This window comes from Lolium perenne, chromosome 3 (genome assembly GCF_019359855.2).
Source record: "Lolium perenne isolate Kyuss_39 chromosome 3, Kyuss_2.0, whole genome shotgun sequence".
Taxonomy (NCBI): Eukaryota; Viridiplantae; Streptophyta; class Magnoliopsida; order Poales; family Poaceae; genus Lolium; species Lolium perenne.
Window position 1 is genome coordinate 136,030,511 of NC_067246.2, and position 20,386 is coordinate 136,050,896.

Here is a 20,386-nt window from a genome sequence, read left to right on the forward strand (position 1 = left end):
TCGCAGGATCTCAGAGTTTAAGGCTGTGGTTAGATTTAATTCTTAATTACTTTCTTGTAGTTGCGGATGCTTGCAAGGGGTATAATCACAAGTATGTATTAGTCCTAGGAAGGGCGGTACATTAGCATAGGTTCACCCACACAACACTTATCACAACAATGAAGATTATTTAGCCGTATGTAGCGAAAGCACTAGACTGAAATCCCGTGTGTCCTCGAGAACGTTTGGTCATTATAAGTAAACAAACCGGCTTGTCCTTTGTGCTAAAAAGGATTGGGCCACTCGCTGCAATTATTACTCTCGCACTTTACATACTCGTACTTTATTCAACTGTTACATCAAACCCCCCTGAATACTTGTCTGTGAGCATTTACAGTGAATCCTTCATCGAAACTGCTTGTCAACACCTTCTGCTCCTCGTTGGGATCGACATTCTTACTTATCGAAGATACTACGATACACCCCCTATACTTGTGGGTCATCACATATCTGTGCTAGCCTCCAACATTAGCTCGAGCATGCTATTTTCTCGGGTAGTGGCTCCCTTTGCTTCCAGTACAGCAGTATCCTTGGCAGCCACAGCTTCTTTGGCTTGTTGGAGAGCAAGTTTTTCTTGTTCAGATGCTTTTCGAGACTGTTCCATCATTGCCAGAGTTTGCTTCTTCATGGACTGAAGTTGTTGTCGAAGTTCTTGCAAATCCTCCGAGAAATGTTTGCTCGAAGAACCTTCAAGGGGGTCGTTATCAACTATCATTTTCTTCGAGAAGGAAGAAGCAGGAGAAGCATCGGCAGAGCAAGGATTGGTCGAATAGTTGTCAAATATTAACTGGAAAAGAAAGCGCCAGGATCAATGATAGTGCCAGAGGGAATTTCATTAATTTCTAGAAATATTTACATAGGCATTACAAAAGAAGTTTCTCCTAAAGGACTACCAGGATAATTGTCGCCATAGCTAAATTGGCGACAAGGGCAAAAGAAACAGAGAAAGAAAAAATAAAGAGGCATGCAACTAGACCTCCGGCCTTGATGAGCTAGGAGTTGAAGCTGGTTTGATCCCGAGATAGGCCAGGATTTTCTTCGTGTTGGGCTTGGCTGCCTTAATCAACGACCTCCATCTTGACTGCTCTATCTGATCGGTGTCGCCAACCTTCATCCAATCAACAGTTTGTTGGGCATCGGCGACAGTGGCAATGATACTCTCGACAGCAATCTTCATGTTTTCCTGGCGCATCTTCAGTCCAAGGTCTTCTGATGAATTGAAGCTCTGGGCAAGGGCAAGGAAAGTCTTGGGCTCCTCTTTCTTCGGGAAGAAGTAGGGGAACAACGCCGACAGTCCCGCGTCAGCATTCGCCACGCCTTCACGAATTTCGGATCCATGAAGCTCCAGATAAGAAAGTGCGTCAAGGAGAGGATCATTGTCGGGATTTTCCAGGTCAAACTCTTGGTTTGTTTGGCCTGCCACAGGAAACAAACGTTGGTCAAAAATAAGAGACAGCGGGTCTCATAAAAATAGAAGGGATCAATAGTATTACCTTGAATGCGTCGACTTTGTGATTTCAGGCGCTTGAGGATCCCCTGCTCACGAGCAGCCTGTGCGGCTTTGTGCTCGTTTAAAGCAGTTTCAGCATCCTCAAGCCTTTTCTGCAGATCCTCGACACTAGCAGCTTTTGCTTTGGCTTCATCAGCCTCTGCCTTGGCTTCGCTAGCAACAAGTTCGGCTTTCTTGCGGGCCGCTTCACTTTGCTCCAGTTTTTGAGCAAGTGCGTCGGCACGTTTGTTGGCCTCTGCAAGTTTCTCTGTCAAAATAAAAAAAAGAAAGGTCAAAAATTGCGACAAACGATAGGAGCAAGAAGTCAAAAACAACGACAGCAAAAAAGTTATTACCTTCAGTTCTGCTGGCATATTCACGGTACCCAATGAATTGGGATCCGATGCGGATAAGCTCTTTGATCATGGGCTGTCAAAAAAGAACAAAGAAAGAAAAACATCGGTATGAAAAAAAGAGTGAAGGCGTGAAAAAGCAAAATAGATGAAATATAGATATTGGCAAGAAAATTAAAAAACTTACATCATCCAAGAGCAGAGTAGAAGAGCTACACAATTGAGGGGCAGGCTCAATGATCGTTTCAATCCTTGTCCTTTTTGGTGAAGGAGCAAGGGGGCTTGATGGCGGAGTAGTGGTGACGACGTTTCGTTGAGGAGGCGAGGATTCTTCTCCTTCAACTAACGTGTCCGAGGCAAGTAAAGTATGTGACGTGCTCGTCCGAGGAGCCACGTCAACAGTTGGTATTTCTTCCTCATCATCGCTGTGATTAAAAATCGACAGCATAAAAAGCAAGACAAGATAAACATTTCGAGTACAGAAATAAGGAGAAATAAAAATGACTTACGAGCTGACGAGGGATTCAAGATAAGGATCGTAAGCTGCCTTCTGATGTGAAGGATCAACTTCTTCGGCTTTGGAAGTGCCGGAATCTTCGACATCATTCCTCTTCCTTTTGCCTTTCGGGGAGACAGCGGGAGGAGGAGATTGTGCCGACGCAGTGCCTTCGGAAGAACCCGCAGATTTTCGAGAATCTACGGGTTCATTCACAAAAGATGGGGCTTCTTGATTGTCATCAGTGACAATCGCCCTTTCTTCGACTTCTCCACCTTCAGGGAGAGGAGGAAGCGAGACAAGGTCTGGATGATTCTGTACAAAATAAAAACAGGGACTGATATCAGAAATCAAGTTACAAAAAACACAGCAAAGCAACACCAGGACAATAGACAAAGATTACCTCGGGAAGTGGATTGGCGGCGCTGAATGGCGTCACTCGACAAGAAGAAGGGACACCATCTTTTTTGCTGAGAGATGAAATTTTTCGGACAAGTCTTTCTAAATACTTGACCTCCAAATTCACCGACAGCCGATCTACGTCCTTGTCGCCGGCATATTTCCAGAGAGAGGATCTTGGCGAGCACAAGCGGCTGCACCCTAGTCCTAAGAAAGTATGCAGTGATTTGGATACCTGATAACTCCTTGCCGCGAGTATTTTGCAACTCGTGGATACGAGCCATCAAGGTTTCTATCGACGCCCTTTCTTCTTCGGTGGCCTCCGCGTCCCATGAGCGGCGGCGAAAGATTTTTTCGGCGCCATCAAAAGGAGGGATGTTGTCTTCAGCACATCCGTGGTTCTCCTCCTGAATGTACAACCACTTCTTGCGCCATCCTTGAACTGAGTCAGGAAGCTTGACGTCGAAGTAGTCGACAGTGGGTCGAACAGAAATTACAACGCCGCCTATGTTATAGGCGACATTAGGCGAGCCATTGCGGCGGCAGAAGAAAATGCGCTTCCATAGCGCCCAGTTAGGCTGGACGCCAAGGAAGGCCTCGCACAAAGTGATGAAAATGGAGATGTGGAGGATTGAATTCGGCGTGAGGTGGTGGAGTTGCAAACCATAGACAAAGAGCAGTCCGCGGAGAAAAGGATGAATAGGGGCGGAAAGACCGCGGATGAGGTGGTCGACAAAACTTACCCGGTACCCCATTGGAGGGGTTGGGTAGCTCTCCTCACTGGGGAAGCACAATGCCTTGGGCTTCTTGCTGATCCCCAGCTTCTTCAGCATATTGACATCTTGAGTGGAAATTTTGGACCTCTCCCACTCCGCCGTTCCAAGATCCACGGCGGCCATGGAGGATTCCGGCGTGCTGTGCCTTGTTAATCGACGCGGTGGCATCAACAATGGCGCAGGGTTTGCAGTTTGGAAGCGAGGAGCTTAGGAGATTGGGGATCGCAGGAAGAAATTTGCAGATGAGAAAAGGGGGGACGGCGCGAGCGGAAGTGCTCAAGGAGGAAGATGATGATCTTATATAAGGGTGCGGCGAAACGACGAACCATTGGATAAGGAATATGTGTGATAGATGATAACCACGTGGCAACAAGGGTAAAAAAGTAACTTAACACTTGGGAAGTTACGGTGCGTGTGCCCGAAAAAGCGGAGGACGTGTGTCCCCCACTTGCACGACGTGTCAAAAAAGTGGATCAATTGGGCCCGCATGGCAGCGAGAGTAGACTTGTCGAAAAATTCTGACTAGCGATCGTGGCTATCGTCAGCATTAACGTCATCTTGGCAGAAGGAAAAATTCGACTACACAACTTCATAAAAGTCGACATGGAAAAAATAATGCTGAGCCTTTGATCAAATACAAGTTTCTGATCAAATGCTCGGGGGCTACTTTGGAAAAAAGAAAAAAGATCTAGAAAGACAAAATAGAAATGGCATGAGCCTATGACCAAATACAAATATTTGTTCATAGCCTCGGGGGCTACTCCCATCGGGAGCGCTGTTCGCGCACCCGAGAAATTATAAAACTTCGGGAGATAAAAAGAGAATATAGCGGCATGAGGCGTGGAGCCTATAACCAAGAACAAATCCTTGGCTGTAGCCTCGGGGGCTACTCCCATCGGGAACGCTGTCGCGTGCCCGATGAAATTATAAAGAAGAAAGAAAATAAAGAGAAAAAGAAAGATAGAAGAGCAAAAGAGTATATTTCGAGTTATAATTAACTCTGCATATACTCCCATCGGGAGAACAATATAAGTCATCTTTGACTTGATAAAATGTGCTATTCCAATAGCCGAAAAAGCACTCGACAATATATTCTCAGAACGCCAAAGTTGCGATCAATTTCTGAATGCCGCAAATTTGCGAAGGTAAGACCCCAGATCCGTTCTGCTGGGCGTGGCATCGCCGAAGACTACGCTCTGCTACTTTTATCCGTATCAACAGATACGAAGAAAAATCCTAACGGACGCGTTAGGTACCCGATAAATTTTACTGGGACTCGACAGAATGGTAAGACCTTAAGCGGCACCTGTCGAAGTTTACACCGGTATCCCGAGATCATGTCCAGGGACGTGATCTTGAAGTAGGTTTTTGCGGATTGCCACTAGAGCAGTTAACTAGTACCTGATCCGTCAGATGAACTAGCCCCAACTACCATTATCCCTGTACAATATAGAATTTTATGTGAAGAAATATAGAAAAGTTGAAGCTGTCGAATAAAAATAAACAGTGGAGATTTTCCCTGACTCTACGATTCAAGCAAAATCTCGGGGGCTACTGACATAGGCATCCCAAATGGGCCTGCCGAAGATAGTACCCGGGGTTTACTGAAGGCCCACTACCCGAAGAATAAGAAGATTCGGGAGCCCAAGATATATTTAAGGAAAGATAGAGTTGTAATAGGAAGTGTTATTTGTAATCTTGCGGGATGAGTTAGAAACCTTCCCGGACTATGTAACTTGTATTACACGAATCCCTCGGCTCCGCCTCCTATATAAGGGGGAGTCGAGGGACACAAAGATCATCGAATCATTGTTTTACAAACCCTAGTTTTCATAATCGTCGAGTACTTTTCGGCTGAAACCTTCGAGATCTACTTGCCCTCTACTTCCAACTAAACCCTAGCCTACAATCCATAGGCATTGACAAGTTGATACCTTGTCACCTTGTCCCACGTGTGTAAAGGTGACAGTGTGTGCACCGTGTGGGTCTCTTAGGCTATATTTCACAGAATACTTATTCACTGTTATGAATAGCATAGTGAAGTGCTTATTTATATCCCTTTATGATTGCAATGTGTTTTGTATCACTATTCATCTATGTGCTACTCTACTGATGTTATTAAAGTAGTCTATTCCTCCTGCACGGTGTAATGGTGACAGTGTGTGCATCGTGTAGTACTTGGCGTAGGTTATGATTGTGATCTCTTGTAGATTATGAAGTTAACTATTGCTATGATAGTATTGATGTGATCTATGCCTCCTTTCGTAGCGTGAAGGTGACAGTGTGCATGCTATGTTAGTACTTGGTTTGGTTGTGTTGATCTGTCGTGCACTCTAAGATTATTTAAACATGAATATCGAATATTGTGGAGCTTGTTAACTCCGGCATTGAGGGTTCGTGTAATCCTACACAATTAGTGGTGTTCATCATCCAACAAGAGAGTGTAGAGTATAGCATTTATCTATGTATTCTGTTATGTGATCAATGTTGAGAGTGTCCACTAGTGAAAGTATAATCCCTAGGCCTTGTTTCCAAATACTGCAATCATCGCTTGTTTACTGTTCTGCTGCATGTTTACTTCCTGCAATATTACTACCATCAACTGCACGCCAGCAAGCACTTTTCTGGCGCCGTTACTACTGCTCATATTCATCCATACCACTTGTATTTCACTATCTCTTCGCCGAACTAGTGCACCTATACATCTGATAAGTGTATTAGGTGTGTTGGGGACACAAGAGACTTCTTGTATCGTGATTGCAGGGTTGCTTGAGAGGGATATCTTTGACCTCTTCCTCCCTGAGTTCGATAAACCTTGGGTGATCCACTTAAGGGAAACTTGCTGCTGTTCTACAAACCTCTGCTCTTGGAGGCCCAACACTGTCTACAAGAATAGAAGCACCCGTAGACATCACACCGCTGGAGCTTATACATTCGGATCTTTGTGAAATGAATGGTGAATTGACAAAAGGAGGAAAAAGATACTTCATGACTTTAATTGATGACTCTACTCGATATTGTTATGTGTACCTCCTGAAATCTAAAGATGAATCTCTTAATCACTTCAAAATCTTTAAAGCTGAAGCAGAAAACCAACTTGATCGAAAGATCAAGCTGCTAAGGTCTGATCGTGGTGGAGAGTATTTTTCCAACGAGTTTGATTCTTTTTGTGCGGTACATGGTATTATCCATGAGAGGACGCCTCTCCCTACTCACCTCAGTCAAATGGGGTGGCCGAAAGAAAAAACCGTACTCTAACTGATTTGGTTAACGCCATGTTAGATACATCGGGTCTATCCAAGGCATGGTGGGGGGAGGCGATATTGACTGCATGTCATGTCCTAAACCGTGTCCCCACAAAGAACAAAACCATTACCCCGTTTGAGGAATGGGAAAGGAAAAGGCTGAAACTCTCTTACCTTCGAACTTGGGGCTGTATGGCGAAAGTAAATGTGCCGATACCCAAGAAGCGCAAGCTTGGACCAAAAACCGTGGATTGTGTTCTTCTGGGATATGCATTTCATAGCATTGGCTACAGATTTTTTATAGTAAAATCTGAGGTATCCGACATGCATGTTGGTACAATTATGGAGTCGAATGATGCGACTTTCTTTGAGGACATCTTTCCTATGAAAGAAACGTCTAGCTCATCAATTCAGGAGATGCCCAGTTCATCTACTCAGGAATTATTTCCTGAACCTACCATGGCTATTGAACACTTTGATAATCCTGTGGAGGATGACAATGAAGCTCCCAAAAGGAGCAAGAGACAGAGGACTGCAAAGTCCTTTGGACATGATTTCATTGTGTACCTCGTGGATGACACTCCCACTTCTATTTCAGAAGCCTATGCATCTCTGGATGCTGACTACTGGAAGGAAGTTGTCCGTAGCGAGATGGATTCCATCTTAGCCAATGGAACTTGGGAAATTACTGATCGTCCTTATGGGTGCAAACCTGTAGGATGTAAATGGGCGTTCAAGAAAAAGCTTAGGTCTGATGGTACTATTGAAAAGTACAAGGCACGTTTTGTGGCTAAGGGTTATACCCAGAAAGAAGGTTAAGATTTCTTTGATACATACTCACCTGTTGCCAGACTGACCACCATTCGAGTGCTACTATCCTTGGCTGTCTCACATGGTCTTCTCGTTCATCAAATGGATGTTAAGACTGCTTTCCTAAATGGAGAGCTTGAAGAGGAAATTTATATGGAGCAGCCTGATGGATTTGTAGTAGATGGTCAAGAAGGAAAGGTGTGTAAATTATTGAAGTCTTTGTATGGGCTTAAGCAAGCACCTAAGCAGTGGCATGAGAAGTTTGAAAGAATTTTAACCTCTGAAGGCTTTGTTGTAAACGAAGTTGACAAGTGTGTATACTATCGCCATGGTGGAGGCGAGGGAGTTATTCTTTGTCTCTATGTCGATGACATATTGATATTCGGGACCAACCTTACTGTGATTAAGGAGGTCAAGGAGTTCCTATCTCGTTGTTTTGAGATGAAGGACTTGGGAGTACCTGATGTGATCTTAAACATCAAGCTGCTGAAAGATGACGATGGTGGGATTACATTGCTTCAGTCTCACTATGTGGAAAAGATCCTGAGTCGCTTCGGGTATAGCGACTGCAAATCTTCTCCAACACCTTATGATCCTAGTGTGATAATTCGTAAGAATAAAAGAATTGCTAGAGATCAATTGCGATATTCGCAGATCATTGGCTCGCTTATGTATTTAGCCAGCGCCACGAGGCCTGATATCTCCTTTGCTGTAAGTAAACTCAGCCGTTTTGTGTCTAGACCTGGAGATGTTCATTGGCATGCTCTTGAGAGAGTTTTGCGCTATTTGAAATGCACTGCGAGTTATGGCATTCACTATACTGGGTATCCAAGGGTACTTGAGGGTTATAGTGATGAAAATTGGATATCTGATGCTGATGAGACTAAGGCCACAAGTGGTTATTTGTTTACACTTGGAGGTGGCGCTGTTTCCTGGAAGTCTTGCAAGCAGACCATCATTACGAGGTCAACTATGGAAGCAGAACTCACAGAATTAGACACATCCACTGTTCAAGCAGAGTGGCTTCGTGAGCTCTTGATGGACTTACCTGTGGTTGAGAAACCAATACCCGCTATACCTATGAACTGTGATAATCAAACTGTGATCGTCAAAGTAAACAATTCTAAGGATAATATGAAGTCATGAAGGCATGTGAAGAGGAGACTGAAAACTGTCAGGAAAATGAGAAACTCCGGAGTTATAGCGTTGGATTATATCCATACGTCTAGAAAATTGGCAGACCCCTTCACAAAGGGACTATCACGAAATGTGATAGAAAATGCATCGAGGGAGATGGGTATGAGACACACACTATGAGCTGCCCACGATGGTAACCCACTCTATGTGATCGGAGATCCCGTGAATTAGAGCTGGGAGACAAGATGTTGGTCAGCTGGGAGGAGAGTATATATCCCTATAGCAATTTTACCACTCCGTAAGATGCAATACTCTCCTAATTTGCATGGAAGGTTGATAATTATCTTAATGTGTTCTAAGTGCCTTATTTTAGCAGAGATGTTGTCCTGCAGAACATCTTTTGAAGAACACACCTATATGAGTCTGATTGTTAAACGTCGCAATCTATGAGAGTTGGGTGCTCTCTAGTAAACTCATCAAAGGCCCTGGAGTATGACGTATAAGCTCCAAACCGCGAGGAAGCCTCGCGGCAGCCTAGTATCGGTCTAGGCTTTGTATGAAGCTAGTGCGCAGAAAACTTGTAGTTCAAGACATAGTCCACTATCCAAGTTGCAATCTAGTGTAATATGAAGCTTTAAGTGGAAGTTCAACTTAACAGTCTCCACGACATACCGGTATATAAAACAATGTTCTGGGAACTTATTGATGAGATGTGCCAATGAGAGTTTGCGGGGGATTGCTGGAATTTTGGGCATTTGGCCTTTGGCCCATGGCCCATTATCAAATTCTAAAACTCGCATGGCCCATTCCAATAATCAGTGGCAGCTCTAGTGGGGGCTGAAGTTTAGTCCCATATTGCTAGTTGGAAGAGAGTTGGAGTGGTATATAAGGTGGGCTGTTCTAGTCCTAGTAAGTGAGTGAGAAGAGAGAGAGCCCTCGTGCACTCTTCCTCCTCCGCCGCCCGCCTCGCCTCGCCACGCCTCGCCTCGTCACGACGCGCCGCGGGTTGCGTTACTCAGCCGTTTTGCCTTCCGGTTTTTCTGGATCGTGGATGTTCCGACTCGGACGTGGGTTGCGCCCCACGACCTTCCCGAACCGCACTATATAAGACCCTACGCAACCCTAGCTGTCACGACTAGACGCATACGCGACTACCTATTTTCAGTTCATTGCGATGCCGCCTTCATCTTCCTCATCCCGTCCGTCGGCGTGCACCGACTGCCGGGACAGTAGGCCTCCGGAACCCTGCCTCTCGTGAACCTGTACGGGTGAGGGGCAATCAGGTTTTTGGGGAGCGCTCCGGCGCGACTACTGGCATCACGACGTCGTCATCGGACGACGAGTTCCTCCACACCGACAACTTCTTCCCGGACCTCAGCGACTTCTTCGACAACCTCAACATGGGCGACAACGACGCTGCTGCGAAGTATGTGATCTTGTCGTTTCTCGTTCAGTCTCTGTTAGAGTTTCTTCTTCTAGTTTCTGTGATAGATGCGATCGGTTTGTCTTGTTTAGATGTGATCTGTTTATCTATCTTACTAGTCTGCACGATTAGTTTATTTGTTGTTTACATAGTCATGATTTATCATTTACTTGTACGGATTATTTGATATTTGCTTATATTTTCAACAAAGTATTCCAAATTTTAATAAATATTTTATTTGGTATTAAATCTTGAGCTGAGATGGTACCCACTACTTTAGGATTGATGGTGTCATGAACATATGCTCGATGATCGTAGACGGAGGGAGGGTATGTCGGAGCCACTTTCTAAATCGTTTTTCTTTTCTCTGTTCGGGATGTTCTATATCTGGGTTGGACGGAAAACCAAACGATTTAAATTAGAGCGCAGAAATAGATTATAGCACAAGAAAAGAAAGCAGAAATAGATTAATGGGGTCAAGAGGGAAAGTTTCTTTAAAGACAAATAAGGCAGTTTAAAATTAGAATGCCAGAGCATACCCAGGCAATAATTGAACAAGCAGAGCCTTAATCACTACCTGTCAACGTGTCCTATATATATTAGGATCCCACAGCAATTAACCCAAGGATACTGCTAATATAGAGGAGGTGGACAGGCCAGCCCCCTCTGGCCTTGTTCTCTCCCCCACATGCCCTGCCCAAGGTGATTGATTTCAACCATCCATGGATGCTTTGCCCTGTTGCTTTGCTTAGAACAAGAGAAGATTCAGCATGTGAATTGTTAATTTCTCTGTTCATCGTTCTCATCCCATTTCGTTCCATGTTTGTTGGTTGGTTATCTGTCTCAATCTTTGTGGTGCCAGCCCTGTTCATCTTGCAGTTTCTTGTTTCCCTGATTGGATTTGTTTCTTGATGTCATTGGACTTTCTTGTTGGATTGATGATATGTCAGCAGCAATTCAACTTTTCTGTTGTTTCCGGAGCCTGGAAAGAAATGCATCCGATCATTCGATCTGAATATCTGATGACAAACAAAAAGGGCAATTTGGTTAGCTTGCATTGTACGGATGAAGAACAGGATTCCGTGAATCGCATCCAGAATTGGTGCAGTGCATGGCTGCATTGGATTCCGATGCTTTAGATTCCTCCACCATTGCTTTGTCGAGCTTTGATTGATCTTCCTTTTTTCTAATTGATTCCTCGCAGCCAAATCTAAGGATCGCAGCTGCTCCATTGAGGGGGGAAAGGCGCAGCGAGATCAAGAGCGATGGGGGAGCTGGTGGTCGCCGGGAGGTACTGGTGCCACATGTGCGCCACGGCGGTGAGCCCTGTAGCGGCAGAGGCCGGGATGGAGATCAAGTGCCCGTACTGCAGCAGCGGCTTCCTCGAGGAGATGGAGACCGCCCGCAGCAGCGTCGCCAACGGCAGCGGCCACGCCCACGCCCACGCCCACGGCGGAACGTACCCCAGCGCCGACAACGCGATCTCCATCTGGGCGCCGATCATCGACAGCATGGTCGGTGATCCCGTCCGGCGCCGCCGCAGCAACCGACGTACTGTGGACGCCGTCGCTGCCGCAGAGGACGAGCTGGACAACGTCGACTTCTCGCGGCGCCGACGTCGCGCCACCGCGTTCTTGCGGCTCCTGCAGGCGATCCGGGAGCGCCAGCTCCAGCGCCTTGAATCCGCTGCCTCCCTCAGTGGCACCGGTACCGGCCTCGAGGCAGAGCACTACAGCCCTTTCGGCCGGAGCATCTTCGCCGCCGCCCCCCTCGGCGAGCACGGCATGGCGCTGGGCGACTACTTTCTTGGCCCCGGACTGGACGCGCTGATGCAGCAGCTGTCCGAGAGCGAGGCGGGCCGGCAGGGCACGCCGCCGGCGAAGAAGGACGCCGTGGAGGCGCTGCCGACCGTGGAGGTATGCGGCGGCTGCAACGAGGACGACGCGGCCAGCTGCGCTGTGTGCCTGGAGGACTACGCCTCCGGCGAGCGCGCCCGGGAGCTGCCCTGCAAGCACAGGTTCCACTCCCACTGCATTGTGCCTTGGCTGGAGATACACAGCTCCTGTCCCGTGTGCAGGTTCCAGCTGCCGGCCGACGACGAGCCGAAGAACTCATGCGGCAGCGGCAGTGGGAGTAACAGCGGCACCACCACCACCACCTATGTCACCTATGTTAGTGCTGATGTCAACGACAGCGGCGATGGCCATGGCAATGAGATTGGCGATGGCGGGGGAGAGGCAGCGGGCAATGCCGCCGTTGAGCACGATGATGGTGGTACGGAAGCTGAAGAAGGAAACGTGAGCCGACTGCCGGCGTCGATTTCGTGGCTCAATAGCCTCTTCCCTCAGCAGGCGCCATCGCCGTCGTCCACTTCGACTTCCGGCAGCAGCTCGCGGTACTATGAGGACTAGCTAACTGCTGGGTTTGCCTTGCCCGCTGCTTTGGAAAGGATCACGTCACCACTGTGCTACCGCCATGGAAGTTTGGAGCTTTTCTCCGTCTCTTTGTGTAATACGAAACTGGCCTCGCGTGTGCATTGGGCCATTTGTGTGTAAGTTTAAAATCAAGGGTTGTACAGTTAACATTCGATACATTTTTGGCAATTATGACTGATTTTCATCAGTTTCCAAACTCAATCCTGTACCAAATCTCACAAGCCTTGACAAATTTGACCAAATTGCTACTACTCCCTCTCATCCATAGTGTCGTTTGATTTAGTACAACTTTGTACTCCATCCATCCACAAAAGGATATCAAAGATTTGTCTAAATTTAGATATATCTAGACACTCTTTAGTGTATATGTACATTCAAATTTAAACAAATTTGCGTACAGAGTGCCTAGATACTTCAAGTTCAAACAATCTTGGGTACTAAATTAGCGACACACCGGCACTTAGAGCAACTCCAATAGATGCTTGAAATCTAGCGCGTGCAAAAAAAACTGCTAAAATACCGCGCGGCAGCGAGTTTCGATGCTCCAGCAGACACCAGATATAGTTGGCCGCGCTCGGAAAAAAGCGGACACGCGGGCGCGCCCGACCCAGCGTACGATAAAAAGCCGCAGCCACATGTCAACAATCGCCGCTAAAATTTCCCCTCCCCTCCCCACAACCGCAGCCACGCGTCCTCTCCCTCTCCAGCGCTCGCCATCGCACCGGGCCGCCCTATCGCCATGTCGCGCTGCTCCAACACCTCCGGCTACACCGCCGTGCGGGAGCACCCCAGCGACGCGTTCTATTTGGAGATCCGCTCCGGACCGGACCGCATCATCCTCGGCACCTTCGAGACGGCGCACAAGGCGGCGCGTGCCTACGACGCCTTGGCAGCCCACGCGCAGATGAACTGGACGCGCCAGCAGGCGGAGGATCTGGCGCCGCGGCGCCGCATATGCACCTCTTCACCGACGAGGACAAGGGTCATCACAAGATACTACACATCCAGCTGTACCGAGGACAAGCGCCTCATGACGGAGTGGAAGCATCCCTTCCCGCAGGACGTCGAGCACAATGCGGCGCGGAAGGCGAGCCGCGTTGCGAGAAGGAAGGACAAGGCCGAGCGCCGCGCCTTCATCCTAGCGTGGGAGGCCGGCCCTCAGACGATCGATGACGACGACAATAGGTGGATGGTCCTCCACGATGGTGTCCGACACCACCATGTCGGGATCGGTCTGGAGCAACTAGTGGAGTAGATCGTCTTCGGTCTGAACTATGTTTAATTAGTTTTATTTTATCGTACTTGTGTAATTGGCGCTGAACTATGTTGAATGTTATTTTCTGTCTATTTGTTTCGTGTTGTTTGATCTATATTTTGCGCAAAACTGTGAACTAGTGTGTTTGTGGCGCTGCATTTTCACGCACCTGGTATATCTCTGTTTCTGCGCGCGATATTTAGCTCCTCCCATGAAGCAAAATCTCTCTTCAGCAAAACAGACGTATTATTTATCATCATTCAGCAAACTCACAGATACCAAATTGATCAAAGGGGAGAGAAAGGAGAACCTTTGGATCAGAATTCACGGCAGATTTACAAGGCTACAGCAGGCATGCAGTAAGAACATAACTGTAGAGGAGCCAAACCCAACAAAAACAAATAAAGCACACAGGTGAAAGTGACCCAAATATATTAGGCAGTTTAATCGTTGCGGCAGCATCAGTAGCAGCAAAACAAGCTGCTACGATAATAGTTTTGCTGTTTCCGTGGCTAACCTCTAATTTAAGAGTAAAACAGCCACAATTTGATAACGCGATGGTTTAACCAGGATGCGAAGTCCTAGCAGCAGAACGCTGTGGGCATCCGTAGTCTTACAAAAAATATTCCCCGGGCAGAATGGTGTTATACTGCTGCTTCCACTAGCTCACACAGTCAAGAGCTTGATGACAGATGCATTCCCGATGCGGTGAAGGGCCACGATGGATTCACCAGGGTTGCAAAGCCCCGCCTCCTTCGCGCTCTTCACAGCAAACTTGAGTGCCTCGTCCGTGGCTTCACTGTCAAACGCCTTTGCAGTGCCAGCACTCAGCATAGGGATCACACCCCTCACGATAAGGCTTTGCCTGGCAGGCCCCTCGTCGCTGCAGATCCAGTCAAACTCGACGGTCTTCAGCTCAGGAACCACAACAGACAGTATGGGCATCGATGGCCTATACTTGGCTACAAGCCTTGCAGTTGTTCCTCCCCTAGTAAGCACCAAGATAAGCGTTGCTTTAGCTGAGTTCGCTGTGCGGACGGCTGATGATGCAAGACTCTCCAACGGGCTCATAGGAATTGGGGCTGATAACATGATTGACTTGAAAACAGCTGAATAGTCAACGCATGACTCCGCCTCCAAGCAGATCTTGGCCATAGTTTGCACTGCCAGTTCTGGATAAGCCCCAGCAGCTGTCTCACCACTGAGCATGACACAGTCAGTGCCATCAAGAACTGCATTGGCAACATCGGTTGCTTCTGCTCGAGTAGGGCGAGGGGACTTGATCATAGACTCCAGCATCTGGGTTGCAGTCACCACTGGCTTGCCCTGAATGTTGCACTTGAAAATCATCACCTTCTGTGCGTAAAAGATCTTCTCTACAGGAATTTCCATTCCCAAATCACCTCTTGCAACCATAAAAGCATCAGACTGTGCCAGGATATCGTCAAAGTTAGCTACTCCCTCTTGGTTCTCAACCTGCACATTCAAGTTAATTGTAACAATCAATTCACAAGAAAAAAAGAGTTAACTGAAACAATCAGCTAGGTGAAGTACAGAAGGGCAATACACACAAAGAGAATGGCATACCTTTGACATCAGCATAATTGACTTTGCATGCTCCCCAAGTACCTTCCTGACCTCCACAAGATCTGAACCTTTGCGGACAAACGACAAGGCAATCATGTCAATCTTGTTCGGGACACCCCATTGAAGAATATCCTCCTTGTCCTTTTCAGTGAGAGTTGGGAGATCAACAACAACCCCTGGAAGATTCACATTCTTCCTCTCACCAAGCATAGCAGTGTTCTCACAACAGCAGCGAACAAGACCTTGCTCTTTATCACAATGAAGCACAGTAAGAGTGATGGTACCATCAGCACATAATATGACACTTCCTGGCTTCAGATCAACTGCTAGCTTCTTATAGCTCATCGATATTGTCTTGTCATCGCCCTGAATGCTATAATCTGTGGAAATTGTGATTTCTTGACCCTTCTTCAACTGAATAGGCTTCCCATCTTTCAAAAATCCGGTACGGATCTCTGGACCCTGCAATGTAGTAAACCAATGAATATCTGATCAATAATCTTTCATCAAACAAACAAGTGTAAACAAAATGAGGTAAATGCCTGTCCATACTAGAAAGTTAAGAAAAAACCATTTGATCACTCACACACATCCATGCACATACATCAAAACAAGATCACTTATATTTAATTTTGAGATTATCAAGCTGATTATGCAGACACAAATTTGGCATCAACATTTGGCCCAACACATTTTGCTCATAACACAGAAAAAATATGAGGGCCAATTGTTCCATGACAAGAACTTCTAGGAACACATAAAGACAAACAGACAGAAATTTGGCAGCGATTTTTTGTCCATCATAGTTTGTAACTTTCTTCATCAAATCCCCGCAAAAAAAAAAAACTTTCTTCATCAAACAAGGATGCCATATGTTGCTATGATGACAATATCTCCTCGTTTCCAAGAAATCCCCCATCTTGATCAAAAATAGTAATGTGAACCAATTGCATGCCAATACTACAAAGGTTGAGCCTTATGCTATGTTGATAAAATTCCACTAGCACTCTATACTTCGCAATATGCTTTTTTTATAAAAACAGATAATGTAAACAGAAAAACCTCTGAAAGTAAAAGAAACACAATTTTAAGAAGTATGATTAGTCATTAATTACAAGTCAATCGAACGAGAGATTCTGCTTGTGCTGTTCTGCGAATTCCTTATGTTGCACAGATAACAGATGAATATCATATAAAAAGCCACTATACATGGGTATTGTCTACTGAGAGTTTTACTTGTACCAAACCAGATGTTGGATAAATGAATGACCTGTTTTTTGGAGGGTTAAAGCTAGGAAAAACTAGCATAAACTGTAGATGGAAAACATATTTTGACGAGAGCCAATTTGGACAAAACTGCAATCATCGTCGCCTCATTTGATGAGTTCATGCAAGGTGGAACCAATACAGCCAAAAAATGCTGCTTCCAAAATGATTCCATCCTTCCATATCATGTGGATTGGCAGTGCTTCATCCAGCCAAGGAATTATGTAAAAGAATTTATTTTATAATTCTGAATTAAAGTACCGGTAGAATTGTTTCGCAGTTGGTGCCCGGATTGCAATCAAGCAAAGTCAAGTAGACTAGCAACAAAAGTAATCAAACTACTATGCTGGTATTGTGAAATGCATGATAGCAATTGGTAATGTTTTCTTGAGATACTAGAGCTTTCAACAGTTCTAAAATGTAGGTTATCCTATGACACTGTGCACAAGATAGCCAGATTTTGCCAGTGTCCAAGGCACAAAGCATGAAAGGTTCTGTCCATCATTTACAATATTGCTAAGAAAAGAGTATGGGCACCTAATCCCTGATAAAGAGATCAAGTTAATGGAAGTTGTTTATTCCAGATTATGATTGTGCCAGCTTAGTTTAACCACTTCATGATAACAACATGCAATCACAATTACTCCTAACAAATACTATACTACACTGCCTTTTAAACAACTTCTCCAATGAGATATTTTAACATTATATGCATAATAAATTTTCAAGTGATCATCCAAAAGAAGCTTTTTTTTGCCAGGAATCATCCAAAAGAAGTTACTCCTTGAATAGGGTAGTTACTTAGATATTGCTTGGACATCTTACTGTGGGTGATAAATAAGAGAGAATAAAATCTATAGATTGTAATCACACAATTCAGAAATTTGTTGCAGCAGAAAGAAGCATAATAATTGTTGGTGAGCCATTACAAAGGCATTACAACTACTACCTCCGTTTCAAGGAATAAGGCGCCCTCGTTTTACGTGCTTTTTGTTTGGCCAAAAATTACTTCAAATAGATAAACATTCTTCAAATGGAGGTAGTATTACATTTTAGCTTCTGAGCTAAAGGTTAAAGTTCTCAAAATGATACCATGTGCTACAAGTTCTTTAATTTCGTCAACGTTTTTGCAACCCAATCACATTGTAGTTGATAGTACAAAGTGAGAATAGTACACATTCTCCATCAGTACTGTAGTAAAAAAACATACCGAGAACATAACAGAACACATTAACAGAGACATGAACTCTCACTTTAGCACGAGGAGCACATCCGACAGTGGCAAAAACGCGACAACCTAAATCTACATTGGTCAATTCAATTACGAAATCTCTACATGCAGGTCAACCTAGAGTACCAGAAAATATCATATACGATCTGTCGCTTTAATTGCGAGCCAATTTACCATAGTGCTAGTAGGTACTAACATGCACAAGCAGCCACAGAGAAGCAGCAGTTGACAAACAAAGTTCAAGGGAGCAAAGATTGATCCAAGAACAAGATCAACAAACACAGAGTAATAAACCCTAAAAGTTGCTAATAATAGCATAAAAGCACACTTGTTCGAACCCAAAGCAAACCCGGCCACCACAAGAGAAGTGAAAGCCACAACTTGACAACGGAAGGAAATGGACAACGGCAGGCTAGCCGGTCTAATTTGAGGGGTGCTAGTAGTACTCCGCATGCAGGCCAAGTCAAGCTAGATGAAGAATGCAGACAATTGATGGCTAGATATCGAAAATATCGTCTACTACTAGAATCTGTCGCTTTAATTGCAGGCAAAATTACAAGAGCCGTGACGGAAAGAACCACATGCCGGAGTTGACCAAAAAAAGGTCCAAGGGAGCATAGAAATCAGAGATCGCATCCAGGAATAGCTAAATTGAAAAACGCTTGAGCGAACCAACAAGCCATCGCCCCAAAAGAAGGGGAAACCCCAGCTCGACGAAGGCCAGTTGTCTGACTATTACAACTCGATCTACAATTTTAATCGAAAAAATAAATAATATTACCCACACAAAAAAAAAGAAAAAAAAAGAATATACTAGAGCGCAAGCAAAATCAAAGAAGCAACCAAGTAGTAGTCCGCACAAGAGATCAGATCGGCCAAGGGCCGCGGGGTCGGAGAGAGCAGGAAGTGACCTTGGTGTCGAGCATGACGGCGCATAGGATCCCTGTGCGCTCCATGGCGGCGCGCAGGTTGTCGAGCGTCTCCTGGTGGTAGTCGTGGGAGCCGTGGGAGAAGTTGAAGCGGGCGACGCACATCCCGGCGCGGAGCAGCTTCTCGACCATGTCGACGGAGCGCGAGGCCGGGCCGAGCGTGCAGACGATCTTGGTCTTGGGCCGGCGGCGCATCACGGCGACGCCGTACTCCTCGGCGCCCGCCTGCGGCTGCGAGAGCTGGCCGTTGGACACCATCGCCGGATCTGCGCGAGGGGAGAGGGGGAGAGGGGATCGGCGGCGGCGGTGGGGATTCTTGCTGCGCTGTGTGCTCTCTTTCGGCGGGGCGGGGGTGGTGGTGTGCTGCTTGCTCTCCAAGAAGAGAGAATGGGACGGCGCGGTTAATAAAGAGGGGAAAATGGAAAGAAGAAAGTGTTTGTTGCTGTGCTTCTTGCTCTCCAAGAAGGGGAACGGCGTGCGGTGCGGTGCGGCGCTGGTCTCGTTTACAGGTCAAAACCAGGGGGAAGAAACTATGCCTGCCAGGCTGCCGCTGCCAGCTAGGGCCCACCAGTAGCTTCCTGCTGCTAAATCTACCCTATTAAGGTCTCCTTTGATTCATAGGATTGATATAGGAATTATGTAGGAATTGAATCCTATAGGAAAATTTCCTATACAAGTCATTTGATTCATAGAAACATATCCTATAGGAATTATTCCTATAGGAATCTAGTAGTACAAATCCTATAGGAAAAAAGCATTAGCTCATACCTCATGGAAATATTCCTTTGCTACAATCAAAGACATAACATATTCCTATAGGATTCAACTTAGCATGACATTCAAATCCTACACCTTTCCTATTCCTACACTCTTCATATTCCTATGAATCAAAGGAGCCCTAAGACGGATGATATTAGAGCATCTCCACCGATGTCCCCAAATAGACGCCGGTAGAGACATCAGCACTGTCTTATGGAGGACGCCGGCACTGCATCCTCTATTTGAAGTTGCTATTCCCACACCAGCGCCCCCCAACAAGCTGCTTCGATAGGATCTTTTTTAAGAAAAACTAAACCTTTACTTGTAGTTTCATTTTCATGTCATTCAGGATCGAGGAATGAATAATGTTTTAGGTAAATTCGGGTAAAACAATATTCACTCCTCAATCCCGGATGATATGTGAAACTTGCTTCATCTCTATCCTACTACCTACTGGCCACCCGACTCTATGGAGGTGGACGATCGACTGCTGCTCTCTCCGATGCTCTTTCTGCTGCTCCGTCGTTGTCGATCCCCCGCTGCTCTCTCCGCCATGAACATCAAGTAGGTCGCTCTATCAGTGGCCACCGCCTCCTAATGCAGCTGCTGCTCCATCTCCTCCCGCCGCCGATGGTGCTTCACCTCCTGCCTCCGTAGCCGCGACTGCATCTCCGCCAAGCGTCGTCGCTCGTAGACTTCATCCTCACGTTGTTGCTGCTCCCGCATCTCCCGCCGCAACGCAAGCTGATGCCGACGC

General features: G+C 46.1%; 3 protein-coding genes across 3 annotated transcripts; 2 read left to right on the top strand and 1 right to left on the bottom strand.

Moving 5' to 3' along the window:
* The first annotated feature begins 10,711 nt into the window (after positions 1–10,711).
* On the top strand, positions 10,712–12,803 carry LOC127342525 (E3 ubiquitin-protein ligase SIRP1). Its single transcript, XM_051368486.1, has 2 exons — positions 10,712–10,869; positions 11,372–12,803. Exon 2 carries the CDS (start codon positions 11,433–11,435, stop codon positions 12,576–12,578), a length of 1,146 nt encoding a protein of 381 aa, XP_051224446.1. The 5' UTR covers positions 10,712–10,869; positions 11,372–11,432; the 3' UTR covers positions 12,579–12,803.
* A 538-nt stretch (positions 12,804–13,341) lies between these two features.
* On the top strand, positions 13,342–13,857 carry LOC127339644 (uncharacterized). The gene has a single exon (XM_051365467.1). The coding sequence runs from the start codon at positions 13,342–13,344 to the stop codon at positions 13,855–13,857; it is 516 nt and encodes a 171-aa protein (XP_051221427.1).
* A 402-nt stretch (positions 13,858–14,259) lies between these two features.
* LOC127342526 (pyruvate kinase, cytosolic isozyme) lies at positions 14,260–19,244 on the bottom strand. Its single transcript, XM_051368487.2, has 3 exons — positions 18,853–19,244; positions 15,445–15,906; positions 14,260–15,333 (listed from the first exon to the last, which is right to left on the bottom strand). Exons 1-3 carry the CDS (start codon positions 19,126–19,128, stop codon positions 14,524–14,526), a joined length of 1,548 nt encoding a protein of 515 aa, XP_051224447.1. The 5' UTR covers positions 19,129–19,244; the 3' UTR covers positions 14,260–14,523.
* Between the last annotated feature and the right edge of the window lie 1,142 nt (positions 19,245–20,386).

What these genes read in the sequence shown, in the direction of transcription:
- LOC127342525 (XM_051368486.1), top strand. Translation starts at nt 11,433, where the DNA reads ATGGGGGAGCTGGTGGTCGCCGGGAGGTACTGGTGCCACATGTGCGCC.
- LOC127342526 (XM_051368487.2), bottom strand. Translation starts at nt 19,128, where the DNA reads ATGGTGTCCAACGGCCAGCTCTCGCAGCCGCAGGCGGGCGCCGAGGAG. An exon ending in CCGTCATGCTCGACACCAAG is followed by an intron (nt 15,907 to 18,852) that starts GTCACTTCCTGC and finishes ACTACATTGCAG; the next exon opens with GGTCCAGAGATCCGTACCGG. An exon ending in CAATTATGCTGATGTCAAAG is followed by an intron (nt 15,334 to 15,444) that starts GTATGCCATTCT and finishes TTGAATGTGCAG; the next exon opens with GTTGAGAACCAAGAGGGAGT.
- LOC127339644 (XM_051365467.1), top strand. Translation starts at nt 13,342, where the DNA reads ATGTCGCGCTGCTCCAACACCTCCGGCTACACCGCCGTGCGGGAGCAC.